Source organism: Podarcis filfolensis (assembly GCF_964270895.1).
Source record: "Podarcis filfolensis genome assembly, chromosome: 12".
Classification (NCBI taxonomy): domain Eukaryota; kingdom Metazoa; phylum Chordata; class Lepidosauria; order Squamata; family Lacertidae; genus Podarcis; species Podarcis filfolensis.
Genome location: NC_139614.1, coordinates 56653442 through 56669226, shown reverse-complemented (window position 1 = coordinate 56669226; position 15785 = coordinate 56653442). Strand labels below are relative to the sequence as shown.

Genomic DNA, 15785 nt, shown 5'->3' with positions numbered 1-15785 from the left:
AAACTATGGTATAAGAGGAAACATCTTGGCAGAATTAGACTGATCCGTGTATTGTATAAATATAAGTTTGTAGGGAGGTAAAAAGAAACTATGGAAGACATATGCAACTGTGTGGTATAAGATAATTGATAGATAAAGTACAGTGAGATTAATTGGAAGTCATTTTTAATTTCTTTCTCTATAAGTTTTATAATTGCTTTCAGTATCGGGAGTATAAATGATGTTAGTTATATTAATTTTGTTGCTTCTTATATTGTGGTAGTTTGTTTGACTTTTCTATTGTTTGTTTGTTTGTTTGTTTGTTTGAATGTATGTATGTATGTTTGTTTGTTTGTATGTCTGTTTTCCCATAAATGTATTTATTTTAAATCAATAAAGATATATTTAAAGGGGCGGGAATCAAACATTAAAAACTTCCCGATACTGGGCAGCATAATTCATTTTTTGTGTATACAAAATAAGTTTTGTCATTCAAAACTTCCAGAGGGCCCCCGTTTGGGGAAGGCTGATCTCAGAAGGAGGGGAGGGTGGTGTGTTTCAATCAATCAATCCTTTATTAGGCATAGCAAACCACACATTATAAAACAAACACCGTATACAGATTGTGGAAAATACGAATTCGGCATAACAATTTGCATAAATAATACAGTCTAACACTACCACATCACCGACCAATCAAGAACCACTAAAACTCTATAATGGCCCAGTCTTTCCACATGGACAGCACTCAAAAATTTAGCCACTATTAAAGTAATTTAATAGTAATTTGATCATTCCTGTCCGAGAGCAGGTCCTGAACCGTTGGCGGCATAGAACCAAGCCTGTTAGGTTGTAAGGCTTCAAACAATTGTCTTCTGGCATGAATGCCAAAATCACAAGAAAAGAAAATATGCTCCAACGTATCAGGTTCCTGCCCACCACATTTGCAGAGACGCTCTGCTTCTGGGAGAGCTAAATATCTTCCTCTTACTGTCATCAAGGTGGTGTGTTTTTTCCTCTAATGCTGCCCCTTCCCTCTCTGCCGCTTACAGAACAATCTCTGCGTGCCAGAGGAGGGCTGCCCCTGCGCCCTCGATGGGATGCTGTACGGCCCGGGAGACGTGGTACCCAGAGGCTGTGAAAACTGGTCAGTGCCTCTTCCTCTGGTTCTTGGCCAGCCATGCCCCTTCCTGCCAGCTCTAGCTGCTGGTGCAAATATGTCTAGAGAGAGAGGAAGGAGAAGTTCCTGGATGCCAGGATCCAAGTTTGGGGCAAGGACCCCAGCAGAGATTTAGAGCCAGAAAATATGCCACAAAGCTTCTCGTGGCACAAGAAGAGGCAGGGCGGAAGATCTGGAGATATGCTTCAGAGGTCCAGACTATGGGGAACCCGGAAAAATTAATAATTACAATTTGGATTACAATTTGGTCTTTTTTTAAAATTTAGTTTCTTGTTTTTAATTGGATTGTGATGTGGATATGTTGATTGGCTGTTTTTATTGGAAAATCAATAAAAATGATTTTTAAAAAAAGAAAAGAAAATATGCCGCAAAGCAAAGCATAGAAATATAGGTTGTTAGCGGCGAGACTTGTCTATGCACGGACTTGGCTGGGATGGCAAAATGGATGGGTTTAATCAAAGAAAAACCATTGTCAGTATTAAGTTTGGGAATTTCTTCTAGACTTTTTGTGTGAAAAAGAAAATGATCTTATGTCTGGGCTTGAGGACCGAAGAACTGACAGACACAGAATCGAAAGTTCTCCTCTCTCTTTTCCTCTTCTCTTCCTTTTGGTTTGTGTTTTTAATTATAGTTTTTTATCTTAGATAAAAAGATATTTGATAATGACCTTTGTATATTTTCTTTCAAACATAATAAAATCTATTGGAGGGAAAAGACATATAGGCTTTAAAAAATATGCCCTTTCAAGCGAGTTCCAAAAAAGGTTTCTTTCCAAAGTTTCCCTCTTCCCCCAGCAGAGGAAAAGACCACACCTTTGGTAAGTTTAAAAATGGTTTGCTTACAAATTCTCCAAAGGTCAGATTCACGTGCTTCAGATTGGTTGCACAGGCAGTGAAACTTAGCTTGCTTGGAAAATGGTAAAAGTTGCTAGATTCTTGGTATAGGAACTCCAGAGCGGCTGGTGACAGCCATGCAGTCCGAGCTGGAGCAACCAGCTCAACCCTCTCCACACACTGAGATTCACAAGTAGATTGAAGGAGAACAAAAGCTTGATTCCTCCCCAGGTCAGGGGAAGTGGACATAGCCAAGCCTGGCAGGACAGCTTACTCCATGGTTTTAACCCCTTCATGCCTTAATTAGACTGAAGCCTCCTTCCACCTGCCTTGCCCCACCCTCCGGCCCTCGGAGTCCTCATAAGGGAGCTGTTCCTGGAGGAAGAACTGTGAGGGGAGAGACTCCATCAGGCAAGGCCTCCTTCCACGTGCCTTGCTCTACCCTCTAGTCTCTGCTTCTCAATGTTTCTTGTATTGTTTTATGTACTGTGGCTTGCCGTTATCTTATTGATTATAGTTTAGATATTATTTATTGTAAATGTTGAGTGGATTTCTGTTTAACTTTTATATGTTGATATTATTATTTTATACTATTCTAATGATTGTTACTTTTCTGATGTAGATTGCCCATTTTAAACTTATGTTTTATTATCACATTTTTGTATTGCATTAGATTGTAATAAGATGTACATTTTGTTTCTTCAGCTTGTAAACCGCCTTGCGTATTGTAAGATAGAAAGACGGTATACAAATTTAAAATGATGATGATGAAGCATTTTGGTGATATGAGGATGGCTACCCTGCACTAAAAACACTCTCTCTTCCTCTCTGCAGCACCTGCCTCTCCGGTCGGGTGCGCAACTGCTCCAGGGCAGCCTGCGGTGACGGTAAGGCCTGACTCGCTGGGACACTTTGGGTTTGGAGGTTCTTGCTGTGAAACAGCCATCCTTTTGCTTCCCTTTGCAAAGAGCTCAGGCCCTTTCAGGTGATCTTGAATCATCTGTGGCTGTTGATGGCTCCTAGCCACAAGGGCTGCAATCTTCCTCCACATCCTGGGTAGCGGCGATGCTTTTGAAGACCAGTTGCTGAAAACCACAAGAGGAGAGAGTTGCTCTTGTGCTCGGATCCGGCTTGTGGGTTTCCCACAGGCAGAGCAGAGCTTGTCATGAGTTCAGCTTTCACTTGAGAAAGACCCTGGCAGAGACACCTGCCCGACTGGGATGTTCTCTCCCTCCTAGCCAATCGTTCGGGAGCTTCAAAAGCTTTCTTCAGCCCGAACATCACAGCGACCGATGCCAACCAACACTGGCACACTTAGGGATCCACAGAGTTTGCGCAGTTTGCGTGACAGACCTCAGCAACTCAGCATTTTGGCTAATCGGCTTTATTTACATATAAACACACACGGAGCACAGCAACATGGCTCCCTCTCTCTCTAGCATCAGACAGCAAAGAGCAAAAGGACAAAGGACAATAGTCCCGCTTCACGGAACACAGGAACACAAACATCCTGTCTCCGTCACTTCCTACTGTGTGGAATGAAAACATACAATAGACAACAATCCCATGACTGCAATCATGGAGCAGGAATTCTAACAGAGCTGTCGTATCCTAACAGAGCTGTCATATCTAGTAGCCCTCTCCTCCTCCATGAATTTATCTAATCCTCTTTTAAAGCCATCCAGGTTGGTGGCCATCTCTGCCTCCTGTGGAAAGGAGTTCCACAGGCCAACTCTGTGTGAAGGAGGACATTCTGTTCACAGTCTGAGTCTTGCTGTGCCCCCATTCCACCCCCTGCTCCATCTAGGGTCTCCCCCAGAAAGATCACAGCTTGACAACTCCCGTTCAGACCTTTTTACTGGTGACTTCCCTTTTCCCTAGTGAATGGCCAGTGGTCAGAATGGACCCCCTGGAGCGAGTGCTCAGCGTCCTGCGGGCTGGGGCTACAGAACCGGTACCACTTCTGCACAGATCCCCCTCCGTCTGGGATGGGGCTGCCCTGCTTGGGTCCAGAACGCGAGGACAAACCTTGCCAGGCCCAGCCCTGCGCCCGTAAGTGTCCCCTATTCCTTCCTGCTGCCTTCCCAGAGTCAAGACTTCACCTTCGCAATGTTATAAGAAAAACCTGCTCCTTTTCCCTTATGGGGGACCCAAGACCCCGTATAGAGTCCTTATGTAGGTTCCCTATTGGTAGGAGAAGATAACAGAGGCCAACCAGAGAATATTGAGAAGCAAAGCGGCTAGTAAGCCTGATCTTTATTGAACTGTTGCAGGAGGGAGGAGGAACCCAGAAAAATGGGGTGCAAGCCCTTATATAGACTTTTGAAATTGTCCACCCTGTAGCTCAAGACCACCCCCCCCCAAAATCATACATACATCACAGAAGGAGGCAGTCTACAGCAGAAATCCTGCTTTGCCAGGATACCTGATAATGGTCACTGATTGCATTACCTGGGCAACCTGGCCATTCTTTTGTGATAGTTAATACTTTAGTTCCTGAATCCAGGTCACAGGCTCACCCTGTTCATACAGAAATAGGCCCTTAAGATAGGATTTGCAAGCAAACAGACAGTGGGAAAGGTTTCCCCATTTGCCTCCTTTACTGCAGAGGAATATTTGAGGTCACTGGGAGAGTCAAAATGGCTTCAGGATTGCTCTCCTATACTATTTCATATACTTATGTATGTGTTTGCCTAGTACATTAATGCACATTTAATTCATATTTGAGACCTTAGAATTCTTATAACAGCAACTTCCCTCTTTCCTCCACCTGGGGGGCAGACCACACAGGAGGGAGGGAGTCTGCAAGGGGGGGCCCAGCGACCCACATGCTCTTTTCTTCCCTGTGGTTGCAGGGAACGGGGGCTGGGGGGCCTGGAGCCCCTGGACTGACTGCACCGCCAGCTGTGGGGGAGGCATGAGGAGCCGGGCGAGAGCCTGTGACACCCCCGCCCCACAGGGGGGCGGGGACTACTGCGAGGGGGTCCCCACCCAGGTGGAGGGCTGCAGCTTGAACCCGTGTCCAGGTGAGTCAGGGCTGGGATCGGAAGACCCCCACGCGCTGGAGAAACACCTAGATGTTTTGGTAAAATCTCTGCCCCTGTCCCATTGTTCTTCCACCTAACCCCAAAATGGGGGGGGGCTTCTGGGAGCCCTTCCTGGAAGAAGGACGGCCCCCGCTGCTGGGGGAAGTGTGCGCTTGGGGGCTGGCACCACTGTGGCTTGACAAGAGCCATTTCAGCGACCTGCTACAGAGGGTTGGGCTAATAATAATAATAATAATAAATTTTATTTATACCCCTCCCTCCCTGGCCAAAGCCGGGCTCAGGGCAGCTAACACCAGTAAAATTACAGTAAAAACATAATAGGAAAAAAATACAGGTTAAAATGCAATTTAAAATGCAGCCTCATTTTAAAAGTAGCCCATAGATCAAAACCATAAGGAGAGGGAAACATAAGGGTCAGACTGAGTCCAAACCAAAGGCCAGGAGGAATAACTCTGTCTTGCAGGCCCTGCGGAAAGATGTCAAGTCCCGCAGGGCCCTAGTCTCTTGGGACAGAGCGTTCCACCAAGTCGGGGCCAGTACTGAAAAGGCCCTGGCCCTAGTTGAGACCAATCTAACCACCTTGAGCCTTGGTACCTCCAAAGTGTTGTTATTTATGGACCTTAAGGTCCTCCGCAGGGCATACCAGGAGAGGCGGTCCCGTAGGTACGAGGGTCCTAGGCCACATAGGGCTTTAAAGGTCAAAACCAGCACCTTAAACCTGACCCTGTACTCCACCGGGAGCCAGCGCAGTTGGTAAAGCACTGGATGAATGTGATCCCATAAGGAGCCTCGCCGCGGCATTCGGCACCCGCTGGAGTTTCTGGGTCAGCTTCAAGGGTCATCATTCTGCCCGGACACTGAGGTCCAGCCCCGAGGGCCTTCTGGCAGTTCCCTCCCTGCAAGAAGCCAAGTTACAGGGAACCAGGCAGAGGGCCTTCTCAGTAGTGGCCCTCCCATCAGATGTCAAAGAGATAAACAACTACCAAACTCTCAAGACATCTGAAGGCAGCCCTGTTTAGGGAAGCTTTTAATGTTTAATAGGTTATTGTATTTGAGTGTTTTGTTGGAAGCCGCCCAGAGTGGCTGGGGAAACCCAGCCAGATGGGCGGGGTATAAATAAATTATTATTATTATTATTATTATTATTATTATTATTATTATTATTATTATTATCAAGGGCAGCCCCGCCTAGATGACCCCGGGGGTCCCTTCCAGCTCTACGATGCTACAATCCCATTCTTCTCCCACCCTTATTTTCCTAAGTGGCTTGGTGTCAACTCAATGTGCACGGAACCCTTTTCCCACATTCCCTTCCAGGGTGCCTCTTGGGGGCCACACCGCCCCCAGAGGCCAAAGCGGTCTGGGCCACAAATGTTATTTATGTTGGAGCGAAAGGTTAACACCCCTTTGCACACAACCCTTCCAGGCATTCTTATTATTATTGGGATTCAAGGAAACATCCCAGGCAAGCAAAAGAGGGCAAGCAGGGCTGGGGAGCGGAGGAGGGCGCCTGGGGGGAGTGCCGGGGGCCAGGAAGAGAAGTCTTGGGGTCTACTTTCGGGCTCTACCTCTGTCGTAAACCAGCATGGTTCTTCCCACACAGACACAGGCTTTGTCTTCCCAGCAACCCTGCAAGGAAGGCTAGGCAGAGAGAGAGAGAGAGAGAGAGAGAGAGAGAGAGAGAGAGAGTGTTTTGTGGCTGAAGAAGATTTGGACGCAGATCTCTCTAGACGACGTCTCCAGCCATGACGTCACCTTCGCCCTGCAATAATATAATAATAATAATAATTTATTATTTGTACCCCGCCCATCTGGCTGGGTTTCCCCAGCCACTCTGGGCGGCTTCCATAGAAACCAAAAATACACTAAAATATCACAGATTAAAAACTTCCCTGAACAGGGCTGCCTTAAGATGTCTTCTGAATATCAGGTAGTTATTTATCGCTTTGACATCTGATGGGAGGGCGTTCCACAGGGCGGGCGCCACCACCGAGAAGGCCCTCTGCCTGGTTCCCTGTAGCTTTGCTTCTCGCAATGAGGGAACCGCCAGAAGGCCCTCGGCGCTGGACCTCAGTGTCCGGGCAGAACGATGTGGTGGCCCCACAAAAATATATATATTCAGGGGAGGGGCACAGAAGGGCCGAAGTATATTTCCAGGTGGGCAAGGCACGTCCCACATGTTGAAATATCTGAAATGATAGTAACCACGGGATACAGTGGACGCTCGGGTTGTGAACGTGATCCGTGAAGAATGCATGTTCGCAACCCGCAGCGTTCTCAACCTGTGCGGGTCACGATTCAGCGCTTCTGTGCATGCACAAAGCGCGATTTAGCACTTCTGCGCATGCGCAAAGCGCGATTTAGCACTTCTGCGCATGCGCAACCGCCAAAACTCAGAAGTAACCCGTTCTGGTACTTCTGGGTTTCGGCGGTCCGTAACCTGAAAAAAATGCAAAATGAAGCGGCTGTAACCCAAGGTATGACTGTAACAAGAGTCCAGAAATTGGGACAGGGGAAAGTGGGGGGAGTGAGTTCCTCGTTTGGGGGGCACTTGATCTCCTGACCCCCCCTCTGGCGCCATCCATTTGCCTGCCTGCCTCCCTGCCAGTCACTTTAGGGCCCAGGAAGCTGCACTTTCGGAGGATGGTTGTGGGGAAAGGTTGTGGGCACTGCCCCAGTCACTTCCCCCTGGCGACTTCCCCTGTCCTTTCTTTCCTCCCTGGCACAGGTGTGGACTGCTCTGCCCTGGAGGGCGCCGCCTACAGCCGCTGCGGGCCCCCCTGCCCCCGCTCCTGCGATGACATCTTGGTGAGGCCCGGTGGGCATCTCTGCCTGGGGGACCCCCAGCCCACGGCTTTTGTCTCTGGGATGATTTATTTCATCTTCGTTAATTGCTTTCCCATCCCACCTCAAAGTGGTCGTCTCCTCCTGTCATCCTCACAGCAACCCTGTGAGGTTGAACTCCCGCCTGCCCCAGCCGGCACAGCTGCATGGCGCACGTAGCTCTGCCTCGCTGGGTTGCCAGAGGCTGCCGCAGACTCCGTGCTCTCTTGCAAACCCTGCCCCTCCTCGTGGCATGGGCCTTCGTCTTCCTGCCCACCCTCACACCCCTCTCCCCCCATAGCACTGCCTGTGGACCTGCGAGCCCGGCTGCTACTGCACTGGGGGGAAAGTCCTGAACGGCACGGCCTGCGTGGAGAAGGACCTCTGCACCTGCCTGGACCTGCTCACCGGCCTCCGACACCTGCCGGGAGAGACCGTCCCTCGCTCCGACGGATGCAACACCTGGTGAGGCCAGGCAGAGATGGGGGGCTGAGGGCTGGGGCCTCCAGGGGGGCTGGGGGTCAAAGGCCAGCTACTATTTAGCTGTGATTCCTCCATTGCAGCAGGTTGGGCACACCTCCGGCCTCTACAGCTCCATGATTCTGTTATCATTTACTTGTGAGTCCTTCATTGCAGGGGGTTAGTCTAAGGTTACCAGATTTTTTTTCAATGAATCCGGGGACACTTTTCAACTTCAATGGATTTTGTACGGGGACTGATTTATAAATCCGAGGACTATCCCCGGGAAACAGGGACGTCTGGTAACTTTGTTGTTGTTTAGTCGTTTAGTCGTGTCCGACTCTTCGTGACTCCCTGGACCAGAGCACGCCAGGCACTTCTGTCCTCCACTGCCTCCCGCAGTTTGGTCAGGCTCATGCTGGTAGCTTCGAGAACACTGTCCCACCATCTCGTTCTCCGTCGTCCCCTTCTCCTTGTGCCCTCCATCTTTCCCAGCATCAGGGTCTTTTCCAGGGAGTCTTCTCTTCTCATGAGGTGGCCAAAGTATTGGAGCCTCAGCTTCACGATCTGTCCTTCCAGTGAGCACTCAGGGCTGATTTCCTTCAGAATGGAGAGGTTTGATCCTCTTGCAGTCCATGGGACTCTCAAGAGTCTCCTCCAGCACCAGAATTCAAAAGCATCCATTCTTTGGCGATCTTCCTTCTTTATGGTCCAGCTCTCACTTCCATACATCACTACTGGGAAAACCATGGCTTTAACTATATGGACCTTTTTAAGATGCTGTCTAGGTTTGTCATTGCTTCTGGTAACCTTAGGTTAGTCTAGATCAGGGGTCCCCAAACTAAGGCCTGCGAGACTTGTTTATCCGGCCCGTGGCGACCTCCGCAGCCGCCGCCCGCTCTTACCAGCGCTGCGCGACACGGCTGCCCACTTCCAGGTCGGAGGAGCACCAAAAATAGCTTGTGTGGATGCGCAAGCGTTATTTGCGCATGCGCAATCATTATTTCCAGTGCACATCCAGGTTGGAGGAGGCGTGTGCACATGCGCACAAGCTATTTCCGGTGCTCCTCCGACCCAGAAGTGCACTGGAAATAGCATGTGCGCACGTGTATGGGCATGTGCTCCCCTGCCCTCCGGCTCGCTGCACGATTGGCACTGGAGACACTGGCCCGAGGTGCAGTCAGTTTGCTGACCCCTGGTCTAGATGGCTCTCAGAGACCCTTCCACTGATTGAATTTTATATAACCAATTTGAATTCAAACATTATGCATTACATCAACATCATCATTTAGGATTCCCTGAACCCCCTGACTCCCCTCCACCCTTCCATGCTTACCATTATCAATCTTTTTTCCCAACTTCCTCCCTTATTTTCTCTGTTTTTCAAAAAACCAAAATAATCCATTTTTTATCATAATTCTTCGTATATTACAAGCATGACTCAAGTCCTGCCAAAGTTTTTAGTTGTTTACAGTGTTCTCTTAAGCACATTGTAAATTTTACCCATTTCTTCTTAAAAGTTCTTCTCTTCGTTGTTTCTGATTTCCCCGGTCAATTTCGCCATTTCGGTGTAGTCATCAACCATTCGTCTCTGGTCAGAACTTTATTGTCTTTCCATCTCTGGGCCAGTAGTATGTGCGCTGCTGTCGTCACGCACATGAATAGTCGTTTCTGCTCCTTTGGAATCTCTGCACCTAAAGTACCTAGTAGAAAAGCCTCTGGTTCCCCGCCCCCCCGCCAAATGTTATTTTAAACATTTTTTTTCAACTCATTATAAATCATTTCCCAGAATGCTTTTGTTATCTTGCACGTCGACACCAGGCAAGGGCGTCTCCCATCTCCTGCCTCTTTATCTCTTCCCAGCACCTGCTCCAAAGGGAAGCTGATCTGCACCAGTCAAGCTTGTGCCGGTGAGTCCCACAGGGAGGTTTTGCCGGGCAGAGGGGGGGGCTCACAGAGAGGAAGGAGCCCCCCCCCATGGGAAAGGCTTCATTAGGACCCCAGCAACCTCTTTCCCTCCTTATTCTAGTTCCCGGCGGCTGGTGCGACTGGTCCCCGTGGAGCCCCTGCTCCAGGACGTGTGGCAACGAAATGGTCACTCGCTACCGGGCCTGCGCTTGCCCCAAGCCCCAGAACGGGGGTCCCGAGTGCGAGGGGCTGCAGGAGCAGCACGGCGACAGCGGAATTCAGCTTCAGAGGAAGGAGTGCCCCATGGACTCTTTTTGCCCAGGTACCAAACCTCCGGGGCAAACAGGAGGGTGGCTGGGTGCGGAAACCAGACTGACAGATCCCGCAAAAGAATTTTTGTAGAAGTGGTTAGGGAGGGAAAGGCTCAGATGGGGAGGGGGGCTCAGCCCCCTTTCTTCCTACTGTGCAATATTCTTATCGTGCATTTATAGCCCACCTTGAGGAGCTCAAGGTGACCTAGAAGGTTTTTCTCCCCTCCGTTTAAACATTACAACAACCCTGAGAGGTAGGCTAGGCTGAGAGGCAGCGACTGGCACCCACCAAACTTCATAGTTGAACATTAGTGATTTGAGGAACCTCACCAAAATGCTGGAGAGGGTGCACCTCCACAGGCACATACCTCCACATGTGGTGGGAGTGCCCCAAAATCCAACTATTCTGGACAACAGCCATATGAGAAATATGTAAAATAACTAAGCAAATATTAGACATCACCCCCGAATTGGCCCTACTAAACATCTTCCAAGACAACAATGCCCATTTACACCACAAAGCACTCATAACCCACCTACTTTCAGCAGCCAGAAGCATCATAACCAGACACTGGAGAGACCTGTCAGGAGTAAGCATGGACCAATGGTACCAAATAGTATGGGAAACAGCCCTACTAGAAAAATTAACCAATAAACTGAAACTGACAGGGGGACAAATAGAAGAAGACGCCTTCACCCCGGTATGGCTCCCCTTTATCACGTACACAGCCCAACAAGACAATGACAATAATCCACCAACGGCATATAAATCAATATGGCTAACCTGATCCAAAACACCCACCCACCCCACTCACACACGAAAACAAAGACCACCACAGCCAACCACAAATGAACAGCCACACCCAAGGCCAACCCCAACCTCTCTCACCACCAAAGAAACACAAGTGAAAAGCACGAGCAACGCTGACACCAAACCCTACATACATTAAGCAAAATAGAAACACCCAGGCTTCCTCATCCTCAGCCCTCCAGATGTTTTTGACCCACAACTCCCATGATCCCTAGCTAGCAGGACCAGTGGTCAAGGATGATGGGAATTGTAGTCTCAAAACATCTGGAGGGCTGAGTTCGAGGAAGCCTGGGTTACGATATAATTATAACGGAGCACCTTGTGTTTATTTTCCCTTCTTTTCCTTCTTCCTTCCTTCCTTTGCTTATTCTCGCTTCTTTCCTGCTTACCTTCTTTTGATCAGTTTGGCTTTTATTGTATTTTACGTTGAAAACCCTTAATAAAAATTGATATCGAGGAAAGAGGAAGGGCTCAGCAGACACCCCCCCTTTCTCTTGCGCCTCACAGTGGACGGGGCCTGGAGTACGTGGAGCCCCTGGTCCCCCTGCGATGCCTGCGGAGGAGAGTCGGCCCGGGGCCGGGAGTGCAGCAACCCCCCTGCCCGCTTTGGGGGGCTTCCCTGCCCTGGCGAAGCCCGGCAGACCCTCCCGTGCCACGACGGAGTCACCGAGTGCAAAGGTGAGAAGGCGCACCGGGCTGGGCGGATAATTCTAGAATACCTGACTGTGAAGATACACAGAATGAAAGGGTTTAAGGTCAGTGAGAAAGGGGAGGGTTGGTTTGAGAAGATATTGAATTATTTGAGTAGGTTTGAACGATTTGGGGCAATTAAAATGTTAAAAGTTAAATAAACCTTGTGGAAGGAGGAGCATCGATCCATTCCAGTCCGGCTCTCGATCCATTCCAGTCCGGCTTCCGCGCTGGTCATGAGACCGAGACGGCTCTGGTCGCCCTAACAGATGATCTCCGCAGGCAGCTGGATCGAGGCGGGTCGGGGCTGCTGATTCTTCTAGACCTGTCAGCAGCCTTCGACATGGTCGATCACGAACTCCTGGACCACCGCCTTGCCGACGTGGGGATCCAGGGCACAGTCCTTCAATGGCTGCGCTCGTTTCTCTCTGGTCGGGGACAGAGGGTGGCGCTTGGGGGGGAATTGTCATCGCGCCACTCCTTGGTGTGTGGAGTGCCTCAGAGTGCGATTCTCTCCCCGATGCTTTTTAACATCTTTATGCGCCCCCTCGCCCAGCTTGTCCGGAGTTTTGGGCTGGGTTGCCATCAGTATGCCGATGACACCCAACTCTATCTGTTGATGGATGGCCATCCTGACTCAGCCCCAGACACACTGACCAGATGTCTGGAAGCTGTGGCTGGATGGTTACGTGGGAGCCGGTTGAAGTTAAATCCTTCGAAGACAGAGGTCCTCTGGCTGGGACGGAGCGATATGGGATTGAGGGGGCAACTCCCATCTCTTGCAGGGGTGCAATTAGTGCCAGCATCGTCCGTTAAGAGTTTGGGTGTAATCTTCAATACCTCCCTCTCTATGGAGGCGCAGATTACAGCTCTAACAAAGGCGGCATTTTTTCATCTCCGCCAAGCTAAGCAGTTGGCTCCTTATCTCTCTCGCCCTGACCTAGCCACTGTGATCCACGCGATGGTCACCTCCAGACTGGATTATTGTAACTCACTCTACGTGGGGCTGCCCTTGAGACTGACCCAGAAACTCCAGCGGGTGCAGAATGCCGCGGCAAGACTCCTTATGGGGTCTTCGCTGCGAGATCATATTCATCCGGTACTATACCAGCTGCACTGGCTCCCGGTGGAGTACAGGATCAGGTTTAAGGTGCTGGTTTTAACCTTTAAAGCCCTATACGGCCTAGGACCCTCGTACCTATGGGACCGCCTCTCCTGGTATGCCCCACAAAGAAACCTACGGTCTGCAAATAAAAACATCCTGAAGATCCCAGGCCACAGAGAGGTTAGGCTGGCCTCAACTAGAGCCAGGGCTTTCTCGGCTGCGGCTCCAATCTGGTGGAACGCTCTGTCACAAGAGACTAGGGCCCTGCGGGACCTGACATCTTTCCGCAGGGCCTGCAAGACAGAGCTGTTCCACCAGGCCTTTGGTCAGGGCGCAGCCTGACTCCCTCCTCTGGCAATCTGCACAGAATTTTGCTTAATGGTTGCCATCAATTTGATTTTAATTTGATTTTAATTAATTTTATAATGAATGTTTTTAGAATGTTGGATTATTTTGATTGTTGTTAGCCACCCTGAGCCCAGCTTCGGCTGGGGAGGGCGGGATATAAATAAAATTTATTATTATTATTATTATTATTATTATTATTATTATTATTATAGAAGTGTACATATGGTTGATTTGAATATGCTATTATTGAATATGTATATTATTGAATATTGTATACCCAATGTATCAGCCGCCTGGGGAGTTTCACTGTTTGTGTTTTGGTGGTTGGTAAAAAAATAAAATTTAAAAACAACAACAAAAAAAAGATATTCTGGGGGGCGCTGTTGTTGCCCCCCAAAAAGCCCCATAATCAGAGAGGTGGGGGTGGCACTGATGTTGGGGGGATGAATGTCAGAACATACAACAGTGGTCCTCAGAAAACACCCTTGATACCCACATTTTCAGAAGGAAAATTCGCTCACACCCAACAGAATTTTATGTATTGGTAATAAATTAATTGGATCAGGCTCCTTTGAACACCTGCTTTTACACTGTCCCACGGTTAGTAAGTTTTGTGAGAAAGCGTGGGATTATATCAATAATACGTTGGAGAAGAACTTAAGATTTTCAGAGGGGAATTTTCGTTTGAATTCTATAGCTGTTGCGTGGAAAGTGACAATGGGAGAGCGAAAATGGAGCCCACCTGCCCTAAGGGTTGCTAAGAGACTGATGTTGATGAACAGGAATAATAATATTTATTTATTTATGCATACATACATGCATACATACATACATATCCTGCCCACCCGGCTGGGTTTCATGAGCCACTCTAGGCAGCTGCCAACAGAATATTTAAAACACAATAAAACATCAAACATTAGAGACTTCCCTAAACAGGGCTGCTTTCAGATGTCTTCTAAAAGTCAGAGAGTTGTTTATTTCCTTGACATCTGATGGGATGTACATTTTCAAAATAGAAGATTAAAAAACAAATAAAACAAAACCTTCATACAGCAGCAGTGTTTTGTGTTGTGTCGGTTCCTATGATGTAAGTCATGGCCCCCCCCTGCTAGCCTGCTCCCTCAAATATCCCTGGTTTGCTCCTTTCTATATACAGGGTACCTACATTCTGCTATTTATAATTATTAGTAGTTTGCATCATATATTTACACCTTTTATTATTTCATGTTATAGGAAGTTTCTAGAGACTAGGTTATGAGTCTTTGTAAACTGTGTTTCTACAGTAAAGGAACTTTTATTCTTGCCAAATGCCAATGTGTTTGCATTATTAAGTTTCTTATTCTTATGAATAAAAAAATCATTTTAAGTTAGAGCTTAATAATTATTTCACTATTAATATACTTCTTCTTAATTGTATTTCAGTTCAACAATGACTTTGATAAGATACGTATTTTGTGATGTGCAAATGGCTTTAGATATGAGGTCCATAAATGACCATATAGCATCTATTCAACACAAAAAACAGTGACAATTTGTTGTTGACAAAAGACAGCTGGACATAGAAAGGGCCCCTTTACCTTCAGTAGCTGAGGGCCGCATCAAACCTAAATCCGGCCCTGGGTGGGAACACGGAGTGAAACATCACCCCCAAGGTGCACGCAGAGATCTGAGTGGCTTTTTCCTGGTCCCCCCAGACTGCAGCGGGGGCCAGGTGTCATTCCCCTGCGGCAAGGCCTGCCCACGCACCTGCGAGGACCTGCACCCGGACACCGCCTGCTTGGACAGCCCCCAGTGCCAGCTCTCGTGTGCCTGCCCAGGCGGGCAGCTGCTGCAGGATGGCGTGTGCGTCCCACCAGCGCAGTGCCGCTGCAAGTACCAGAACACCTGGCTGGGTGAGTGAGTGAATGAATCTTTAACAAAGGGAGCTGCCTATTTGGAGTCAGGCCATTGCCCTGTCTAGCTCTGTAATGTCCACACTGGCTGGCAGAAGCTCTCTAGGATTTCAGGCAGGAGACACTGCCAGCTGTCCCTGGGCGAATTGAATGAATCAAGGACCTTCTGCATGCAAAGCATGTTTTCTACCACCAAACTACTAGGAGCATAGGAAGCAGCCGTTCTGCCTGAAGGAATGGGTTTCATAGAATCATAGAATCATAGAATCATAGAGTTGGAAGAGACCACAAGGGCCATCGAGTCCAACCCCCTGCCAAGCAGGAAACACCATCAGAGCACTCCTGACATATGGTTGTCAAGCCTCTGCTTAAAGACCTCCAAAGAAGGAGACTCCACCA

At 48.5% G+C, this 15785-nt stretch overlaps 1 protein-coding gene across 1 annotated transcript in view; it reads left to right on the top strand.

Annotated features, from left to right (window-relative positions):
* Window positions 1–15785, top strand: part of LOC310746249 (SCO-spondin-like) — a 166106-nt gene that overhangs the window by 92244 nt on the left and 58077 nt on the right. Inside the window, exons 67-76 of the mRNA XM_083580107.1 lie at window positions 1032–1126; window positions 2827–2879; window positions 3874–4044; window positions 4848–5018; window positions 7768–7847; window positions 8164–8327; window positions 10185–10231; window positions 10351–10551; window positions 11859–12029; window positions 15189–15386. Coding sequence (XP_083436233.1) covers window positions 1032–1126; window positions 2827–2879; window positions 3874–4044; window positions 4848–5018; window positions 7768–7847; window positions 8164–8327; window positions 10185–10231; window positions 10351–10551; window positions 11859–12029; window positions 15189–15386 — 1351 coding nt within the window. The remainder of the gene's footprint in view (window positions 1–1031; window positions 1127–2826; window positions 2880–3873; window positions 4045–4847; window positions 5019–7767; window positions 7848–8163; window positions 8328–10184; window positions 10232–10350; window positions 10552–11858; window positions 12030–15188; window positions 15387–15785) is intronic.